The 16,989-nt window shown below is 36.3% G+C and overlaps 3 protein-coding genes across 3 annotated transcripts; 1 reads left to right on the forward strand and 2 right to left on the reverse strand.

The window, feature by feature from the left end:
- The first annotated feature begins 1,887 nt into the window (after window positions 1-1,887).
- On the forward strand, window positions 1,888-4,710 carry LOC130508336 (probable LRR receptor-like serine/threonine-protein kinase At4g37250). The gene is made up of 2 exons (XM_057003789.1): window positions 1,888-3,821; window positions 3,922-4,710. The coding sequence occupies exons 1-2, from the start codon at window positions 2,246-2,248 to the stop codon at window positions 4,620-4,622; spliced, it is 2,277 nt and encodes a 758-aa protein (XP_056859769.1). The 5' UTR covers window positions 1,888-2,245; the 3' UTR covers window positions 4,623-4,710.
- Window positions 4,711-5,504: 794 nt separating this feature from the next.
- On the reverse strand, window positions 5,505-7,407 carry LOC130498634 (cysteine proteinase COT44-like). The gene is made up of 4 exons (XM_056992157.1): window positions 6,841-7,407; window positions 6,190-6,425; window positions 5,960-6,100; window positions 5,505-5,868 (listed from the first exon to the last, which is right to left on the reverse strand). Exons 1-4 carry the CDS (start codon window positions 7,343-7,345, stop codon window positions 5,620-5,622), a joined length of 1,131 nt encoding a protein of 376 aa, XP_056848137.1. The 5' UTR covers window positions 7,346-7,407; the 3' UTR covers window positions 5,505-5,619.
- Window positions 7,408-10,435: 3,028 nt separating this feature from the next.
- Window positions 10,436-12,855, reverse strand: LOC130508337 (beta-1,4-xylosyltransferase IRX14-like). Its single transcript, XM_057003790.1, is given in 4 exon segments — window positions 10,436-11,128; window positions 11,325-11,799; window positions 11,802-11,908; window positions 11,978-12,855. Coding segments are annotated over 4 exon segments (1,572 nt in total). The 5' UTR covers window positions 12,688-12,855; the 3' UTR covers window positions 10,436-10,848.
- Window positions 12,856-16,989: the final 4,134 nt, after the last annotated feature.

The raw sequence follows: 16,989 nt of genomic DNA on the forward strand, positions 1-16,989 counted from the left end.
GAACAACTAGCACTGACCGGAGGATTACTAAAGCAGGGACTTCGACTTTGAAATCATGAATCATTTGATTTGACCTCGTTTATGCCTTTTTTTAATTCTACTAAAACCTAGATAAAAAGCATAGACGAACGCAGTATCTACTAAACAGTCACAACAAAACCGTACTTTATAATATATGTAGATATCTATTATTTAAATATAAAAAATGCTAAAAACAAACAAAAAATACTACTAGTTAACATATTGAACCCCTAATTTAGTTGGTTAGGAAGGGAGAACAACTAGCACTGGCTGGAGGATTACTAAAGCAGGGACTTCGACTTTGAAATCATGAATCATTTGATTTGACCTCGTTTATGCCTTCTTTTAATTCTACTAAAACCTAGATAAAAAGCATAGACAAACTCAGTATCTACTAAACAGTCACAGCAAAACCGTACTTTATAGTATGTGTAGATATCTATTATTTATATATAAAAAACGCTAAAAACCAAACAAAAAATACTACTAGTTAACATATTGAACCCCTATCTTTTTTTTTTTATGTTAGTCTAATTTAGTTGGTTAGGATTTTTTCTCAATTGTCATCGACTTGTAGTCTTTACACTTCGGAATCTTGGATGCAGTTTTTATAGTCTTGAGAAAAAGATATAATGAAAAATAATGGCCCACCACAAAACTAACAAGGCTGGGTTTGTGGCTTTTACTGTTGGACTCGTTATAATTAAAGACTTAAAGTGTATCTCATCAACTTTTTTGAATCTTTTTCAACTTAAACATTGTTTTTTATGAAGAAGTGGGTAAAGATCACCTCCAACTTTACAAAAGAAATTGTTTTAAAATAATTAAAAGAGCTATTTTTTTTTTCAAAAACAGAGAAATGAATCGCAAGAGACTAGAATGATGGGTAATGGACCACGTGTGGCACCCGTAAATCCAATTATTGAAAACATATTTACACATTTTTTAGGGTTGCCATAAATATATTTACCCACTTTGTGCTAACACAAAATTTAACATATCTTGAACTTTTAAGATATGTAATGGTAGGTATTGAATATTAATGATATTAAATGTAATGTTTGGATATGTTTGTATGATTTCTTACCATAAAGGCATAAACCAATACGCTTGAATGGAAATAGTTCCTACCGAAATTTAGGCTAATGACCTATTTTCCAATCTTTGTGTCTCAATCTATCAATTCTTTTTTTATCAATTCTATTTTTAAAATTAGAAATGTGTTAGATGATAAATTAGCAGATTTGTTTAAGTTAAAACTAATTCTTAAACTCAGGCAAAGGACTTGCTTAAGAAAGCAAATTTAATATATCTTTCAGTGTCAAAAAAAAAGAAAGTTTATTATATCTGGCATGTAATATATGACTAGTAGACTTTAAGTGCAACAGTTTTGTGATATTTGAAATTGGAGTATTCCATTTTCTCTCCATCCATTTAATTTAGTACTTTACTTAATCATACTGCTTGTACACAATCATATTTTCGTACAGAAATTGAATGCAGAATCTTCAGGACAGCTGAAATAAACATATTTACAAAAATCATAATAATAACAAGTAGCACATGAAAGCCATTTACAGGGGAAATACTTGTAAAGCATCCAGAAACAAATTAAATCCCCATAAAAAGGAAGACAGCAGAGACATGATAACCATATTCTTTAAAACAAAAAGAGCATGCGTTACTTCTTTTTTTTAGCAACGAACAAAAGATTTAGGTTAAACTTCGGTTCAGTAATCAGCACCAAAACTATTCGATTTAGATCTCTTCTAGTTATATATAGACCGTGTGAACTAACACAGAAGGAATGAGAATCTGTGGATAAAAGTCATATGGAAACAAGAAAAACGCTACAACTTTGAGCAAAAACTGCAACTGCAGACTTTTTTTTTATATAAAGTCTTGTAGCTTACTAATCCTAAAGAATCTACTCGCTTCTTCGGTTCAGTAAAGAAAGAGAGAGAAAAAAGTACAAATATTAGTTGTAAAGGGAACAGATTTTATATAATAAATGAAGAAGACTGCAACAAGAAGTGTGTATTCGTATTGATTATAGAATTTAAGAAACTCTGCAGTACTTTTTTTTCTGCAGACAGAGACAGAGAGATAGCATTTAGAGAGCGAGAAGGGTGTGCGTTTGGTTACGTGAGCTGTTTCTCTCCATCTTTAACTCTCTCTATCTCTTTTAACATCTTATCTTCTCTTTCACATTAGTAATGAAGCCATGAAAATGGAATTACTTTCAGCTTTCTTCTTCTTCTTTCTCTGTTTTGTTCTGCCTTCCTCTGGTTTAAACTCTGATGGACTGCTGCTGATGAACTTTAAGTCCTCTGTTCTCGTTGATCCTCTGTCTCAGTTACAGACATGGAACTACAACCACGAAACTCCATGTTCTTGGCGAGGAGTCTCTTGTAATAACGACTCCAAAGTCGTCAACTTGTCTCTCCCAAACTCTCAGCTCTTGGGCTCGATTCATTCTGATCTGGGCTCTCTCCACTCCCTTCAAATCCTCGATCTTTCCAACAACTCCTTCAACGGGCCGTTGCCGGTTTCGTTCTTCAACGGAACAGAGCTCCGGTCACTCGATCTCTCCGGTAACATGATCTCCGGCGAAGTCCCTTCCTCGATCGGCGATCTTCACAGCCTTCAGACGCTTAACCTCTCCGACAATGCCTTGGCGGGAAAGTTACCCGCTAATCTGGTGACACTTGGAAACTTAACGGCGGTTTCACTGCAGAGCAACTACTTCTCCGGCGAGATTCCCGGCGGATGGAGAGATGTTCAGTTTCTAGACTTGTCGTCCAATCTGATCAACGGCTCGCTACCGCCGGACTTCGGCGGAGCTAGTCTCCGTTACTTGAACGTCTCGTTTAACCAAATCTCCGGCAATATACCGCCGGAGATCGGTGATACATTCCCGAGAAACGCCACCGTTGATCTCTCATTCAACAACTTAACCGGTTCAATCCCGGTTTTCCTTAACCAGAAATCATATTTCTTTACAGGTAACCCGGGTTTATGCGGCGACCCGGCTCCGAACCCGTGTCCGATCTCTTCTTCACCGATGTCTACACCGGCGATCGCCGCAATACCGAACACAATCAGCTCAAACCCGGTTACTAATCCAACGACGCAACAAACGAACCGGACTCCCCGAACCGGTTTACGACCAGGAGTTATAACCGGGATCGTCATAGGTGATATCGCCGGTATCGGAATCCTCGCCGTGATTTTCCTTTACATCTACAGACGCAAGAAGAGCAAGGACATCGCTAACAGCAACAGCAACGACAAGCAGAGAGAAGAAACAACAGACACGATCACGTTATCACCATCTTCATCTTCTTCTTCTTCTTCCTCACCAGACGAATCAAGAAGATTCACTAAATGGTCGTGTCTACGTAAAGAGCCCGAAACGACGCCGTCCGACGAAGAAGAAAGCCGTTACAATGCAGATCAACGGTCAGGAGATAGCGAAGGGACGTTAGTGACCGTTGATGGAGAGAAGGAGATGGAGATCGAGACTCTGCTTAAGGCTTCTGCTTATATATTAGGCGCCAAGGGGTCGAGTATAATGTATAAAGCTGTTCTCGAAGACGGTACGGTTTACGCGGTTCGTCGGCTGGGTGAGACCGGTTTAACTCAGCGCCGGTTTAAGGATTTTGAGTCGAATATTCGAGCAATTGGGAAGTTGGTTCACCCGAATTTGGTTAGGCTCCGCGGGTTCTATTGGAGTACAGACGAGAAACTGGTCATTTACGATTTTGTCCCTAACGGCAGCCTCGTAAACCCCCGTTACCGTAAGTTTATAACGTTTTGTCGTTTGCTAAAATACGCTTAAGTTCTATTGTATTGATGATGATACTTGGGGTGTGTGTTTGAACTTTGAATTTTGAGCAGGCAAAGGAGGTGGGTCTGCTTCGCCGTATCATCTACCGTGGGAAACTCGGCTCAAGATAGCGAAAGGCATCGCACGTGGGCTAGCTTATCTCCACGAGAAGAAGCATGTGCATGGGAACTTGAAGCCCAGTAGCATACTTTTGGGCCACGACATGGAGCCTAGAATCGGTGATTTAGGACTCGAGAGGCTTCTCACTGGTGAAACAAGCTACAGCCGAGCTGGTGGGTCTTCTTCTAGGATATTTGGTAGCAAGCGTTCAAGGGCGTCTTCAAGGGACTTCTCGTCCATTGGGCCCACGCCAAGCCCGAGTCCTAGCTCGTTGGGCCCGCTGTCGCCTTACTGCGCACCAGAGTCTTTCCGGAGCCTAAAACCGAGCCCAAAATGGGACGTTTTCGGCTTTGGAATGATCCTGCTAGAGCTTCTCACGGGTAAGATCGTTTCAGGCGAAGAGATTGGGCTTGGAAACGGGCTGACGGTAGAAGACGGACACCATGCACTGAGGATGGTCGACGTGACGATTCGCGGTGAGCTGCATGGCAAAGAAGACTTTCTCCTCGGTTGTTTGAAGTTGGGATATAACTGTGCGTCTCCTGTTCCTCAGAAGAGGCCAACCATGAAGGAATCTTTGGCTGTTCTTGAAAGATTCTCTCCTGACTCCTCTGTTGTTAAGTTTCCGTCGTTTCACTACATGAATCACTAATTAATGAGATCAATTTGATCTCATTGCTAACTTGTTTCAGTGTAAAAAAACCTTAAAAGTTCTAGTGTGTTTATCCACAATTCCATTACTCAAACATGAATAATTGAATTAAAATATTGTTCCGTCAATGGAGAGACCAGATTGACCCAGGGCCGGCTCATAAACATTTTAGGCCCCTGGGCAAAAATAAATTATATAGCTTTTTGGCAATTTTTCTTTTGAAAATTAGTTAAAATCTAAACTTTAATGTAATTATTTAAGCAATTATATTATTTTGTATGAAAATTTTCAAGATAAATTTAGTTTTTAAAATATACATAACTAAATTTAGTTAAAATATATTTATATTTACATTTATTTTTATTAAAAATTTAAAAAAAATTGTAAAAAAAAAAACTGGATCCTTGGACCCTGGGGCGGTCGCACTCCCCGCCCACCCATCTAAGCCGCCCCTGGATTGACCCTGGAGGAGGAAGTAAGCTTGTTCCTTTTTTTTTTTTGCTAAAATTTGGTGTAAGCTTGTTCCTTCAGGCCATGATTACTCTTATGGATGTTCAAATATGTTGTGATTTACATGTTGGCAATGAATAAACAGCTCACGAATGCTTAGTTTCAAATATGTCGTCATTTACATCAATGTTTCTTCTCTTGTTTTTTCACCCTTTCTAACATCTTTGTCTTGGCTATATCTAATCTGTTAACTGAACACACTGTACACTGGTACATTTTTGTCCTAGAGAAACAATGCTGTTGAGAAATATATCTTTTTTAAAAAGAAAATATATCATTTTATTATATTTCTCTTAATACATAATCAAATAAAAGCAAATATTCTTTGAATGATATTATATTTTGACCAAACATAGAGATGTATACAGATCAAATCCCTATGGTGGTCAATTTTTTTTGAAATTCTCTACATACAAACAATAATATGAGACTAAATTCAGTTTATAAAACAATCCAATTCTGATTATTGAGTTTGTTTTTGCTAACTTCAAACACTGCTGATTCCACGAACCGGGTTTGGGCTGTACTTAACCGGATACGAGGCTTCAATCGCAATCCCGCACTTACCGGATTTCGACGATGCCAAGTTTCTCTCTATCCTAATGTAACCATCCTCTCCCCATTTTTGACCCCAAGAGTTTCTTACAATCCAGTAGTCAACGCCGTTCTCTGATCCATAACCAACCGCCACCACAGCGTGATCCATTTCTGTACCACACTCTCCAGTGAAGATCCCCTGCCAAGAAAAACCAAACCGGTATTCAAAATCCAAAAACCGGTATGAAATAACCCCCTCTCCACGGTTTACTAAAGATCGGTTTGCTTACAGATTGGTAATGTTGGAAAACTCTTCCACCAGCGTCAATAGCAACACTCACAGGCTGGTATGAAACTGCTCTCTTCAACGCGGTTTCATCGTTAGTAGGAACATCTTCGTATCCATCGATAGTTACAACTTTCGAATTCTTCTGCAAACACGAATGAATCAGACTTTTCGCAGTTCCTTACAATAAAAACAGAAACATGCTCTGTTTACTCTGTTTTTGTTTTTCCTTACCAGTAAAGAGTTGCATTTGCCATCGGATCCACGGTAAGGATAATCTTGCTCGGTGTTTAATCCACCGCTTTTCATGATGAATTGAAAAGCATAATCCATTAGACCGCCGTTACAGCCTTGGTTGTATGATTTGTCGCAGTCGACAAGTTCTTGTTCGGACAAAGATATGAGTTCTCCTGTTACGATCTTGTTTATACCTTCTACTACTGCAGCTGTCGAAAACGCCCAACAACTTCCTGTTTTCGACCAACACACAATACACAAATGTTAAGATCAATACTTAGTATATAAAAAAAAAGATCAATACTTAGTACACAACATCATGTATTACATGCAAAAGTGTGTTTATTTTAAAATTAAATACTAACACTTGTAAAATACAAAAGCTAGCAATTTATCTACGTTTGTGAAATTTAAAATGAAGTTAATAACTATATATTGGCATGGAAGTTTACTCCTAGGAGAGAAAGTTGACACTAAACCGTATCACATGTAAATACATAGCCGAAACAAATATATTATTGGTCCTGTACAGATTATAATATCTGAAGCATGTGTAAATATTGACGTGTAAAATAATAATAAAAAATATTGACGTTAAATACTCAAATATCGTTTAGATTTAAAAAAAAAAGTAGAGTTGGTAATTACCGCAAGTTCCTTGGTTTTTAATGGCATTAACAGCTCCTTTCTGTCTCCAATCAACCGTCTCCGGCAACGCCTCCTTGTTTACTGCGGCTGAGTACTTCTTGTTAACGTTCTTGTTTTTAGCTATGCGGCGGGCGGGCTCTGTTCTTGCCCCTAGGTATAATCTCCGGTACTCATCGTTAGTGAGATCAGCGAATATGGTGAGACCGAGCTTGTAAGTGGCGTTCTTGTTGTTCTCGTTGTGCAATTCGATGAATCTTAGGTTGTCTTTGAAAATATTGAATCTTTCATCTTGTTGGTTGATGATACCGTTGTTGTTGTTGTTGTTGGTTTTCCCGTGCTCCGCGGACCATTGTAAGTAGATGGACTTCACTTCTTCATCAGTTCTCCACGAGCCGTCAGATGGAAGATTGAGATGGTTGTCATTGATGATGGACTCATGACCGGAGGCTAATGAAATGAAGACGTACAAGAGAAGTAAAGAGAGGAGTTTTGGTGACGAAGTCATCTTGTATGTTTGTTTTGTTGGGTTTCTAGTTTTGATAGTTGGTATGGCTTGATTTTTGGTGGGATAAGATGTGGAACTATTTATAACAAAAGTTTGGGTATTTTAATATTTCAAGTTGGTAAACTTTTCTGTTATGATAAAAGATAATAATGGGCATGCGAGATAGTGGACGTTTCAAATGGATTTTTTTTTTCGGCCGAAATATGATGAATGAAATTAATTAAAACAAAATATCTTCAATTTCCCACTCAAAAACATTATGTGTGTAATAATAGACCGCGAGATATTTATCTTTGATTTTTAAAATAATAATTTTATTAACTGCAGACATAATAAATTTATTCAGATCGAATAGAAAATATACAATTCACTGATCCAAAAAATATAAAATAGTTTTACTCAAATACAACTTTTTTTTTGAGTATCGTACTATGCTTAAATACAGCATTGTAGTATCGTACTATGCTTAAATACAATTCAAACTCAAAGATTTACCGGGTTCAAACCATTCGTCTGTAATTTCTCTTTGCTTTTCGAGATGGGTGTCGCATAAATATATCCAAAAAGTGTCATGGCTTACGACTCATGTAGTTATTGTCGTTCAGATATATTGAATTCACAGTTACAAAAAAAAAAGATATATTGAATTCTATATATCAGCGAGTGTGTCATACTGATACATATATTTTCAAGCGGTTAGAACCATCTTGTAAGCCGTTTATTTTTGACTGTATAACGTCATTAGTTTTTTTGGCTACCAACCACATATCACCAGAGTCGCAAATAGTGACCTTTTCAGTTCCAAACACAAGGGAACATGAATACCAATAAATCTTTCAGTAATTCGAAGCAGTGTGATGTCACTTGAGGATCAACTTTTTACAAAATAGCTGCATCGATCTTTTTTAATTTCTTTATGTCGAATCTAATTGGATTAATAGTTAGATATGTATTCAGTAAGTTGTAAACTTAAATCTACAGACATGCATTGTGACAATTATGGTGTGAGAGCCGTATAAATAGGCATGGATGTCTGTGAATATCTGAATCTACGTTAAATCAATTTCCAATAATCAATATATATGGGACGAACAAAGTTAGAAAACAGTGAATATGAGGTAGAGTTGCAACTTGCAAGTTGCAACTACCTAGAAAAGGTTTAAATAAGGTATGGGAAAACCTATCGAGAAAATTTGCTTAATATATATAGAAACAACATGATCACTTTTAGAAATAGCATTTTTATACATTCCATGTATAGACTACTAGAAGCTATACTTCTATCTTTCTCTTCAGTAGAAAATAATCTATTTTTATCAAAACCGGAAAAATATTGTATGAGGAAATTATTTCTCTATTTACATTATGGTTCAAAAGTGTAGTCTGATTTTTATAGTTGGTGACGTCTGTTAAGTGTGCTCACATTTGATACTTGATGATATAATATATCTATAGAGCTCTCTGTATGTATTTTCAATAGATATATTAACAAAAAGTTGAAGATTCCTATAGAAGAATCTTGAATGAATGGGTGGACGTGATGTTCCTATTTCACGGCAGATCCTCTTGTCACGAGGCGGTGCGCCATCCTGACCGTTGCATTTGACCCTTTCTCATAGGAGTATGTTTTATGTAAACATTTTCTCTACAAGAAAAATGGTGATTGGAGGAAATGGGAGGCAAAGAGGTGTCTTTAACCAAGTTTCAACCCGAAGTGGTGGCTTTTGATAAGGTTTAAGAAACACAAGTGCGAAGTGCCTCGCTCGAATTTCTGACATGGTACAACTAAAGGCGACCGTTTCTGTTTTATAATTCTATTTGGTTTTGATATCATTTTGTATGGGCAGCTAAGCTACGAAGCATGGGAGTTTCACCGACTGTTTGGTTTTCATTTAAGAAAATGAACAAAAGAAAAGAATGTTAAAATCGCATAAATATAAAGTTTGATTTAGTTAAAAATATAAATATAAATATAAATACAAATAGGATATTTTTGGTTAATTTCACTTCTTTACGGTTTGATTAAGTAGTTAAGCCAAAATTCATATTAGATGTGTTTGGTTTACTCTAGTCACCTGCTTAAATTTTGGTTCACTAATGAATTTAGTTAACATCATGTGTTCCTCTCTAAAATTAAAAAAAAAATTAAAGAAGCGAAGCAAAAAATCATCTAAAAAACTTTTTTATTGTTACAGTCAAAAATACATCTAAAAACCTAATCCAAAGAGATAGATGTTGATAACGTAATAAAAAATCCTAATTTGATCCTGTTTATAGAGGTCAAAGTACATACCTATTACCTATAGGCCAGAGGCGGACCTATTTGATGTAAAGGTGGGTCAAGTGACACACCATAAATTTGATTTTCTCTTTGTAGTATAGGTGTTTTGGATATTGAACCTGTTTATCTTTATATTTTGAGTCTTATATTTTTACACCTATTTTTTATGTTTGATCCTCTAGGTCCGCCACTGCTATAGGCTATGAGCGCAAGTGTACTAAGAAAAAAATCTAATAAAGTGGGGGTAGGGGGAGTGGTTAAAGAAGACATGTGCTATTCTGACAAAACCGCCCAATCCTCCATTATTTCAGTTATGGAATCTGTTTGCAGTCTTTGTCTCAACTTTCAGTTCTCTTATTAATTTCACAAAAAAAAAAGAGATTCTGTTTTGTATTTAGGGCATCTCCAACCCCATTCCATATTTTACTCCAAAATTGAGAAAAGAGTTGGAAATAGAGTGATGACCAAAAAATAAAAGCATTACTCCATTTATAGAATAATGCTTTTATTTTTTGATCATCCCTCCATTTTCCACTCAATTTTTAACTTCATTCTCAATTTTGAAGTAAATTATAGAGTAATGTTGGAGATGCTCTTACTTTCTTCACAATTCCTTTCTCCGAAGGTATCTTTTCCAATGTCTCCATCTCCAACACTTTTAAAAATATGTATATACGTACATTATTTCCTTGTGAACAGTAAAAAGTAATTAATTTCTATGAAACGAACTTGTAAAGAGTGAATGGATTTATAGAAGAAACATAAGATAAATCAGAGGCTTCGAATTAATGGGAGTGATAAAACAGAAATGGATCGAGAGATATGCTTGCAAATTAAAAAACTATACAACCCAAAGTTTTTTTGTTTCTTAAAGCCTTTTGTTGTCACTTCAAGAACATTGAAACAAGCAATCCTTTGTTACTAAAATACAGATAAGTTCTTATAAGACCCGAAAAGAAAAGATAATGAAAATAAACGAATGATCATCATTCATTCCCCGAAAAACCCGTATACCCTTTTGTTGTGGGAGCTCCATCATCATAAATCTGATAATTCCTGCTTCTTGATTCTTCTCCGTTGATTCTTAATATTTGCGGTATCTGGAGGAGAATAAGATGATCTCTTCTGACGTTTCTCTAAAAAAAAAACACTTTGGCAAACAAATGAATGATAATAAAATAGTAGAAAGGATCTTCTTCTTGTCAATCATCTCTATTCTTCCTCAGTTTCTTTCTTGGTGATGTTTAGTGGAAGAAGAAACTTGTGTTGTCGTATCGGTTGGTTTAGGTTCGTGTTTATTTCTCTTGCTTCTGCGTTTCGGTTTCCGGACTTTGCTAGAACGTTGTTGTTGCTGCTGCTGGTGCTTTGGTATCACCACCACATTGTCGCCTTGTGATAATGGCATTTGATCTTTCTTTTTAGTAGGTGGCTCGGGAGGAACATCTGGCCATGGAGTGCGTTTAGCCGCCACTGTGATTTCTAACGGAGGATCAATTATCCATCTGCACTCATTGAACCAAACCTCAAAATGATTAAAACAACATGATGATAGCAAAGACAATCTTCTCATAAACACACACAAAACCTTTTAGTATCTAGACTGTCCTGACTTAACAAACAACACTATTATATTACACACACATTCAATGTAAGATCTAAAGATTTTTCAAGAATCACTATTAACATAAGAGGCATTACCCGGGAGGGAACTTGCTATCAGCGCGTGCTTCAACGCGAAGCCACCAGAGCAGAACCTGTCTTCCACAGCTTCCAAGAGGCTCCACCATGGAAGGATCGTTCAACAGAGACAAAGGACTCTCCACACCATCGTTCTCATTCAACAAACCAAACTCCTTAACCCACTCCGGCTTACTCTCAGCGTCATCCCAAAGCATCCTCGAGTTCAACACAAACCCACACCACTCCAGCTTCTGCGGCAAAACCGCAGCCACATCGTCTATGTAAACCGCACTCTTCCCCGCGTAAGGCAACGTGTTGAAAACATGCCAACCAATCAACTTATCCGTCGTCGCGTTACACGCGGGACCTTGAACTGGCAACGAAGAAGACCTCTCTTCCTCTCCCTCCGCCTCCTCCACCTTTCTTCTCTTATCCATCGACATCATAACCATCTCTTCAGCATTACCGGAATGCGCTAAGATCCCAACGGAAGAGCACCAAACCACTTAACATTCTGAATCTCATCGAAAAACTCCATACTATGCATGTTACTATCATCCGCAAACATCACTACCCCATCAAGCTTCTCCTCCTTCACAACTCTGTTCCCATCAAACATATAATTATTATAGATTAAATATAATAATCCCGTAACCAATTGATTTTAATACCTCAAAGCTTGAAGTCGCATCAAGACCTCAAGTTTAGCACGATCATCCCAAGTATTAGGCATCCTCTGATCAAACCCCACGTGAATCGTCCTCACACCTGACTTGGCGATAATCGAAGCCGTCTCGTTACTCACACCACCAGCTTCCACAACGATCCAAACGACGTCGTATGGCACAAGCATCAGCGAATGCATCACCCCCGTCAGATGCAGCTTCTGGAAAGTCCTGACGTAAGTCGGCGTCACGGCGATCACCGTCCTCTTCGCGCCGCTGCTACTTCCGAACACAGCCTTCTGCTCCTTCTGCACCCTCTCGATGATCCGATGCGCCTTCATCACCTCCACCGGATCCGGATGCGGCCATGGCCTGATTAAGATCCCGTGTCTCCCCACCACCACGCGCGAGCTCGAGCTCTTCACCTCCGTCGCAGTCGCCGTGGAGTTAGATCGTGGCGGTGGCAAGTCGGGGCGGAAGGGAGGAGAGGAGAAGAGGTTGTTATTGGAGGGAGTGGAGATGAGGAAGAAGAAGACTAATCTGGAGAATCTGAAGCCGAGGAGTAAGCTAATCAAGCAGCAGAGGCAGTGGAGGATGAGCCAGAAGACGGCGAGGAGTGACTTCCCGGAGGCGTCTACGGAGGAATCTAACGGAGATCTGAAGCTGTTGTTGTTGCGGCGGTTTAAGTAGCTCTGATGCAGAGCGGAGAGCTTCATCGTCGTTGACTTCCTTCTTTCTACTTCGACTTTAGCTTTAGCTTCTTCTTATGAAAAGATCTAGTTAAGATTACTTGAAGGTCACGACTTTGAGAATCAGTTCGATTATCGCTTTCTTTGCTCCCCCACCATCTCTCATTACGCTTCGATGCAACGCCATCGAAGAAACAACTCTATGGAAAAAGCAGAGGTAAACGACAACGTTCGACACGTGTCGTGTTCCTACTGGGTGGTTAAAACTTTCATTTCTCCGTCTAATTGAGTAAAATTAGGGTCTGTTTATGATTTTTCTGGTTTTAAAACACTATTAAATGCCTGCTTTTAATGACCCATTAAAAAGTGATTACTGAGGAATATATACGAATTTGGTAAAAATTTAATCAAATGATTGATTACGGTTTTTGATGGGCCGTTGGGAAAGGCCCATGATAATGACATACGAACCATGTTTGGTGGGGGAAAACAAGAGTCAGTCAGTTGCACACAAGTTTGGAAATTGATCTCGGTTTGTTTGAGTGTGTGTTAAGGCATGAATATACCGGTTTGGTGGGGGGGGGGGGGGGGGGGGGGGGGGGGGGTTTGGATTGATATCTCTTCGTTTTCACTTGCACACAAAGCATAAACATGACAACTCTGGGTCACCGTTGCTCCTCTACTCTCTAGGCTTGGTTTGGATTAGGTAGACGACATGTTAATAAGAGTAAATTTTTAATTTCTTTTCTTTAAATAACGACTACAGTTGATCCCGTTTTGAATTCGGATAATAATACAATAGCAACGGTAATACAGAGTATTAAAGCTAAGTGCCGTGCTACTGCTACTCATTTAAAAAATATATTATATATATAATTCTAGTCATAATATGCTAAATCTGTAACTAAAACACATCCTTTAATTTGACTGGGCCAGATTTGTTATCGAAAGATATGATTACAGTAGAGAAAATATGATCCATGGTGGGCCTACTAACATTCTCAGGTTGTTCATATTGGACCAACATGTATAATATATTTATCCAAGACTATAGAGCTGGCTAAATAATGTTGATATATGCAAATATTTTCAACTCATATAAATATGAATACTTTCTATTGATCCATGATAGGCCTATTAACTTTTCCATTTGTTGTTATTGGCCCAGCATGTATAATAGATTTGCCTAAGATTGCAGAGTTAGTTAATAATAATCTATAACATTATTGATTTTGATCAGAAAAAGAAAATCTATAACACTATTGATATTATTATTACTTTTTGGTCTAAAGTATTGATGTTTTCTAGCAATAAAACTGATTTGTTATGCAGTTTTATGAAACACTCCACATTTAAGTTTCAGATATATTATCGATTAAGAACGTTGAGTTTATAAAAACCAGACTAAAGTTAACTCGAACTTTTTCAAAAATGCAAAAACTTGCGGGATCAAAATATGATCTTTTGGGATTCGTTAAAGACTACGTTGGACAATCCATCAGAGACTGCGCCAAGACTTGGTGATGAAAATCAAATAAGATCGAATAAATTAAATTAAGACAAAAACGTCGTATCAGAAAAATGAAATATCACTTTTATGACGATATGGAAGTTGATATGATCTTGAAAATTATGGAATTTGCAATATTTTGAAATATTTTTTAATAGATTTATGGAAAGAGGCGGATGCTCTAATCCAACTAAGTTAATGTAATTGATTTATACTATATATGAGAAGAGCTCGTGTGTCTCCTCTTTCCTTATCCAAAAAAATCTAACTTGGTTTGTAAGCTTTGGTTGTGTGAGAGAGAAATTCAATATTTTTGTTTTAAGATTATAGTGAATTCCTTTCTAATTTAGGCTCCAAAAACTTAAACATTCTAGATAAATTTTGGGTAAATAATTTCTTGTGTCAATCTTCTATTTTTCCGTGTTTTTCTTCTGTTATTCGTTATTCTATAAATTTTCATACCTTTTAATTTATATCGACGAGTGTATCAGAGAATGTGTGTGGTATCAACTATCAAAGTTTGTGTGCCTTTGGCTTCTTGATACCAGATCAAGACTGTTTTTCGCCATCGTAAAGTTGTTATTACTTCAACAAAGGATAATTTTACCATATGTTTAAGAAGGGACATAAAGATAAACTTGTTTTAAAAATCAAGTTAGAGATGGTATTGTGTTTTTATATTCATAGAAATACGATGCAGGTGTATAAACAAGTCAATAATTGAATTTCAATAATGCAGTTACGTTGTCGCATGTAATAAGTCAAGTAGTGAAGCGCCGAATAACCAGATTTTGGATAATATAAATGTACTTTACCTACGATTTTGACAAATGCAGCTACATCTCCCTCGGCACTAGCTCACGAGTCTTATTAATTTTCACATGTGTCCTTTGACCTTCGAGGCAAAATTATTACAGTTACAAATCCTGAAAGAACGGACTGTACATAAATCGGCTTTTTGTTTCTACATTGATTACATCATTACAATTTTTTTGACTGAATACACCATTGCAAAATTACTCTCTATAGTACTATGAGTTATAACTAAAAATGCAAACTAATTAACAATGATAACGATCATTGTAGAGACACCCCTAGAAGCAGTGTATGGAATTGTAAGATTTCACTTTTTCTACGCAATAACGTATATTGCGATCGACGCATATCTACATAATAAAACTGATCGCATTTAAATATATTTTCAAACCACATAAATGCATTTGCCTTGACTGGAATACTTGCAAGCTTTTGGGGTCATAACATCACGTTTCGTAAAATAAATTATCACTATAATCATTATGTTCATCTAGAAAACCGTGAAAAATTCGTCAAAAAAAAATCAGAGGCAATTTTTTTTTTTTTTTTTTTTGTAACAATCCGAGGCAAATTGCTTAACCATACATGTGTATGTGTAGGCATACGCTTATTCCATATATAAAATGAACCCCAATCGAGAGAAAAGACGCAAGTGTCCTTTTAACTTTCTAAATACATTGTTGTGAATTTATGGATCCGCTGTCTACGTCTATAATGAAATATCATGGTTTAATACGACGAATTGTGAAAGATCAATAGTACGGTAAACTATATATGTTTGTGGTCTATCAATAGTTTGCTTCTGTTGTATATGCCCTCTCAAAAAATTACATAAAGTTCTGAATTTTGGATAACGAGCATGTTCATGAACCAACCAATTCACAGCTAATCCCCACTGCATTATTATTATAAGAAATACGCTTGATTCTGGCAAGAATTATGATATGAAAGCAAATGTTGACTATTCACTAGCATCCAAACTAAAAGAAAATGATAATATGATGTCGATATAGTTAATTATAAAAGAAGAAAATATATAGTAAACTATAGAAATGTCATAATCTTAGTAAATGTTGTAGATGAAGACATTAGAATTTTAGCTTAACAAGGATATACAGGTTAAATCCGGATGACTTTGAGCAGTTAAAGGCAATTGTCAAGCATGGACTTTAGCTATACTATTATTCTATTAAGTAAAAAAAATGTTATGTAAATTATTTTGTATTCGAGCTATTAGTAATATATTTTGGTGTAGTACATTAATTATTGAATGAATATTTGCAGAAGCACTCGGGTATTAATATTTCTACAAAAGTATTCATATAAGCTATATAACATATTAATATAGCTATAAATCTGCATTTATAATTAACAAACTAATCAAACACACAAAATGTTTAAAGTATGTGTTGTATTTGATATGATTGGTCCTTAGAAATAGGAGAATTATAAATCAATAAAAACATAAAAAACGAGTGAAAATAAGAAGAAAATGCCAAAAGAGTCATCAGACATAATACATCATCTCTTTTTTGGCAATAAATAATAATAAGTGGCAGATTATAAAACATGTAATTATAAGTGTGTAAATTGTGCGTTGTAGTGAGAATACACTTTGTGTAATGTTGTTTATCTAATTTTTGGCCGAACCATGTCTTATACTAATCATAAATTAATTATACAGGAGTGAAGTTGAAATACCATAGGAATCTCAATAAATACATAATATAATATTAATTTCTGTAAATCAAAAATTTCAGTTTGAGCCAGAAGGAATAATAAATAAAAATATTAAATAAGTAAACGAAGAAGTGAAGTATACAAGAACAATAATATCAAATGTAAGTAGTTCATAAGCTTAGAGATGCATTGTTTAGTTATCTTAATTGAAGTTTCGTCTTATGTTGTCATAAGCTTAGAGATGCATTGTTTAATTATCTTAATTGAAGTTTCGTCTGTCACTAGATTGTAAAATGCTATGTATATACATGAAATATCTGAAA

Source organism: Raphanus sativus, chromosome 2 (genome assembly GCF_000801105.2).
Source record: "Raphanus sativus cultivar WK10039 chromosome 2, ASM80110v3, whole genome shotgun sequence".
In the NCBI taxonomy this organism is placed as follows: Eukaryota; Viridiplantae; Streptophyta; class Magnoliopsida; order Brassicales; family Brassicaceae; genus Raphanus; species Raphanus sativus.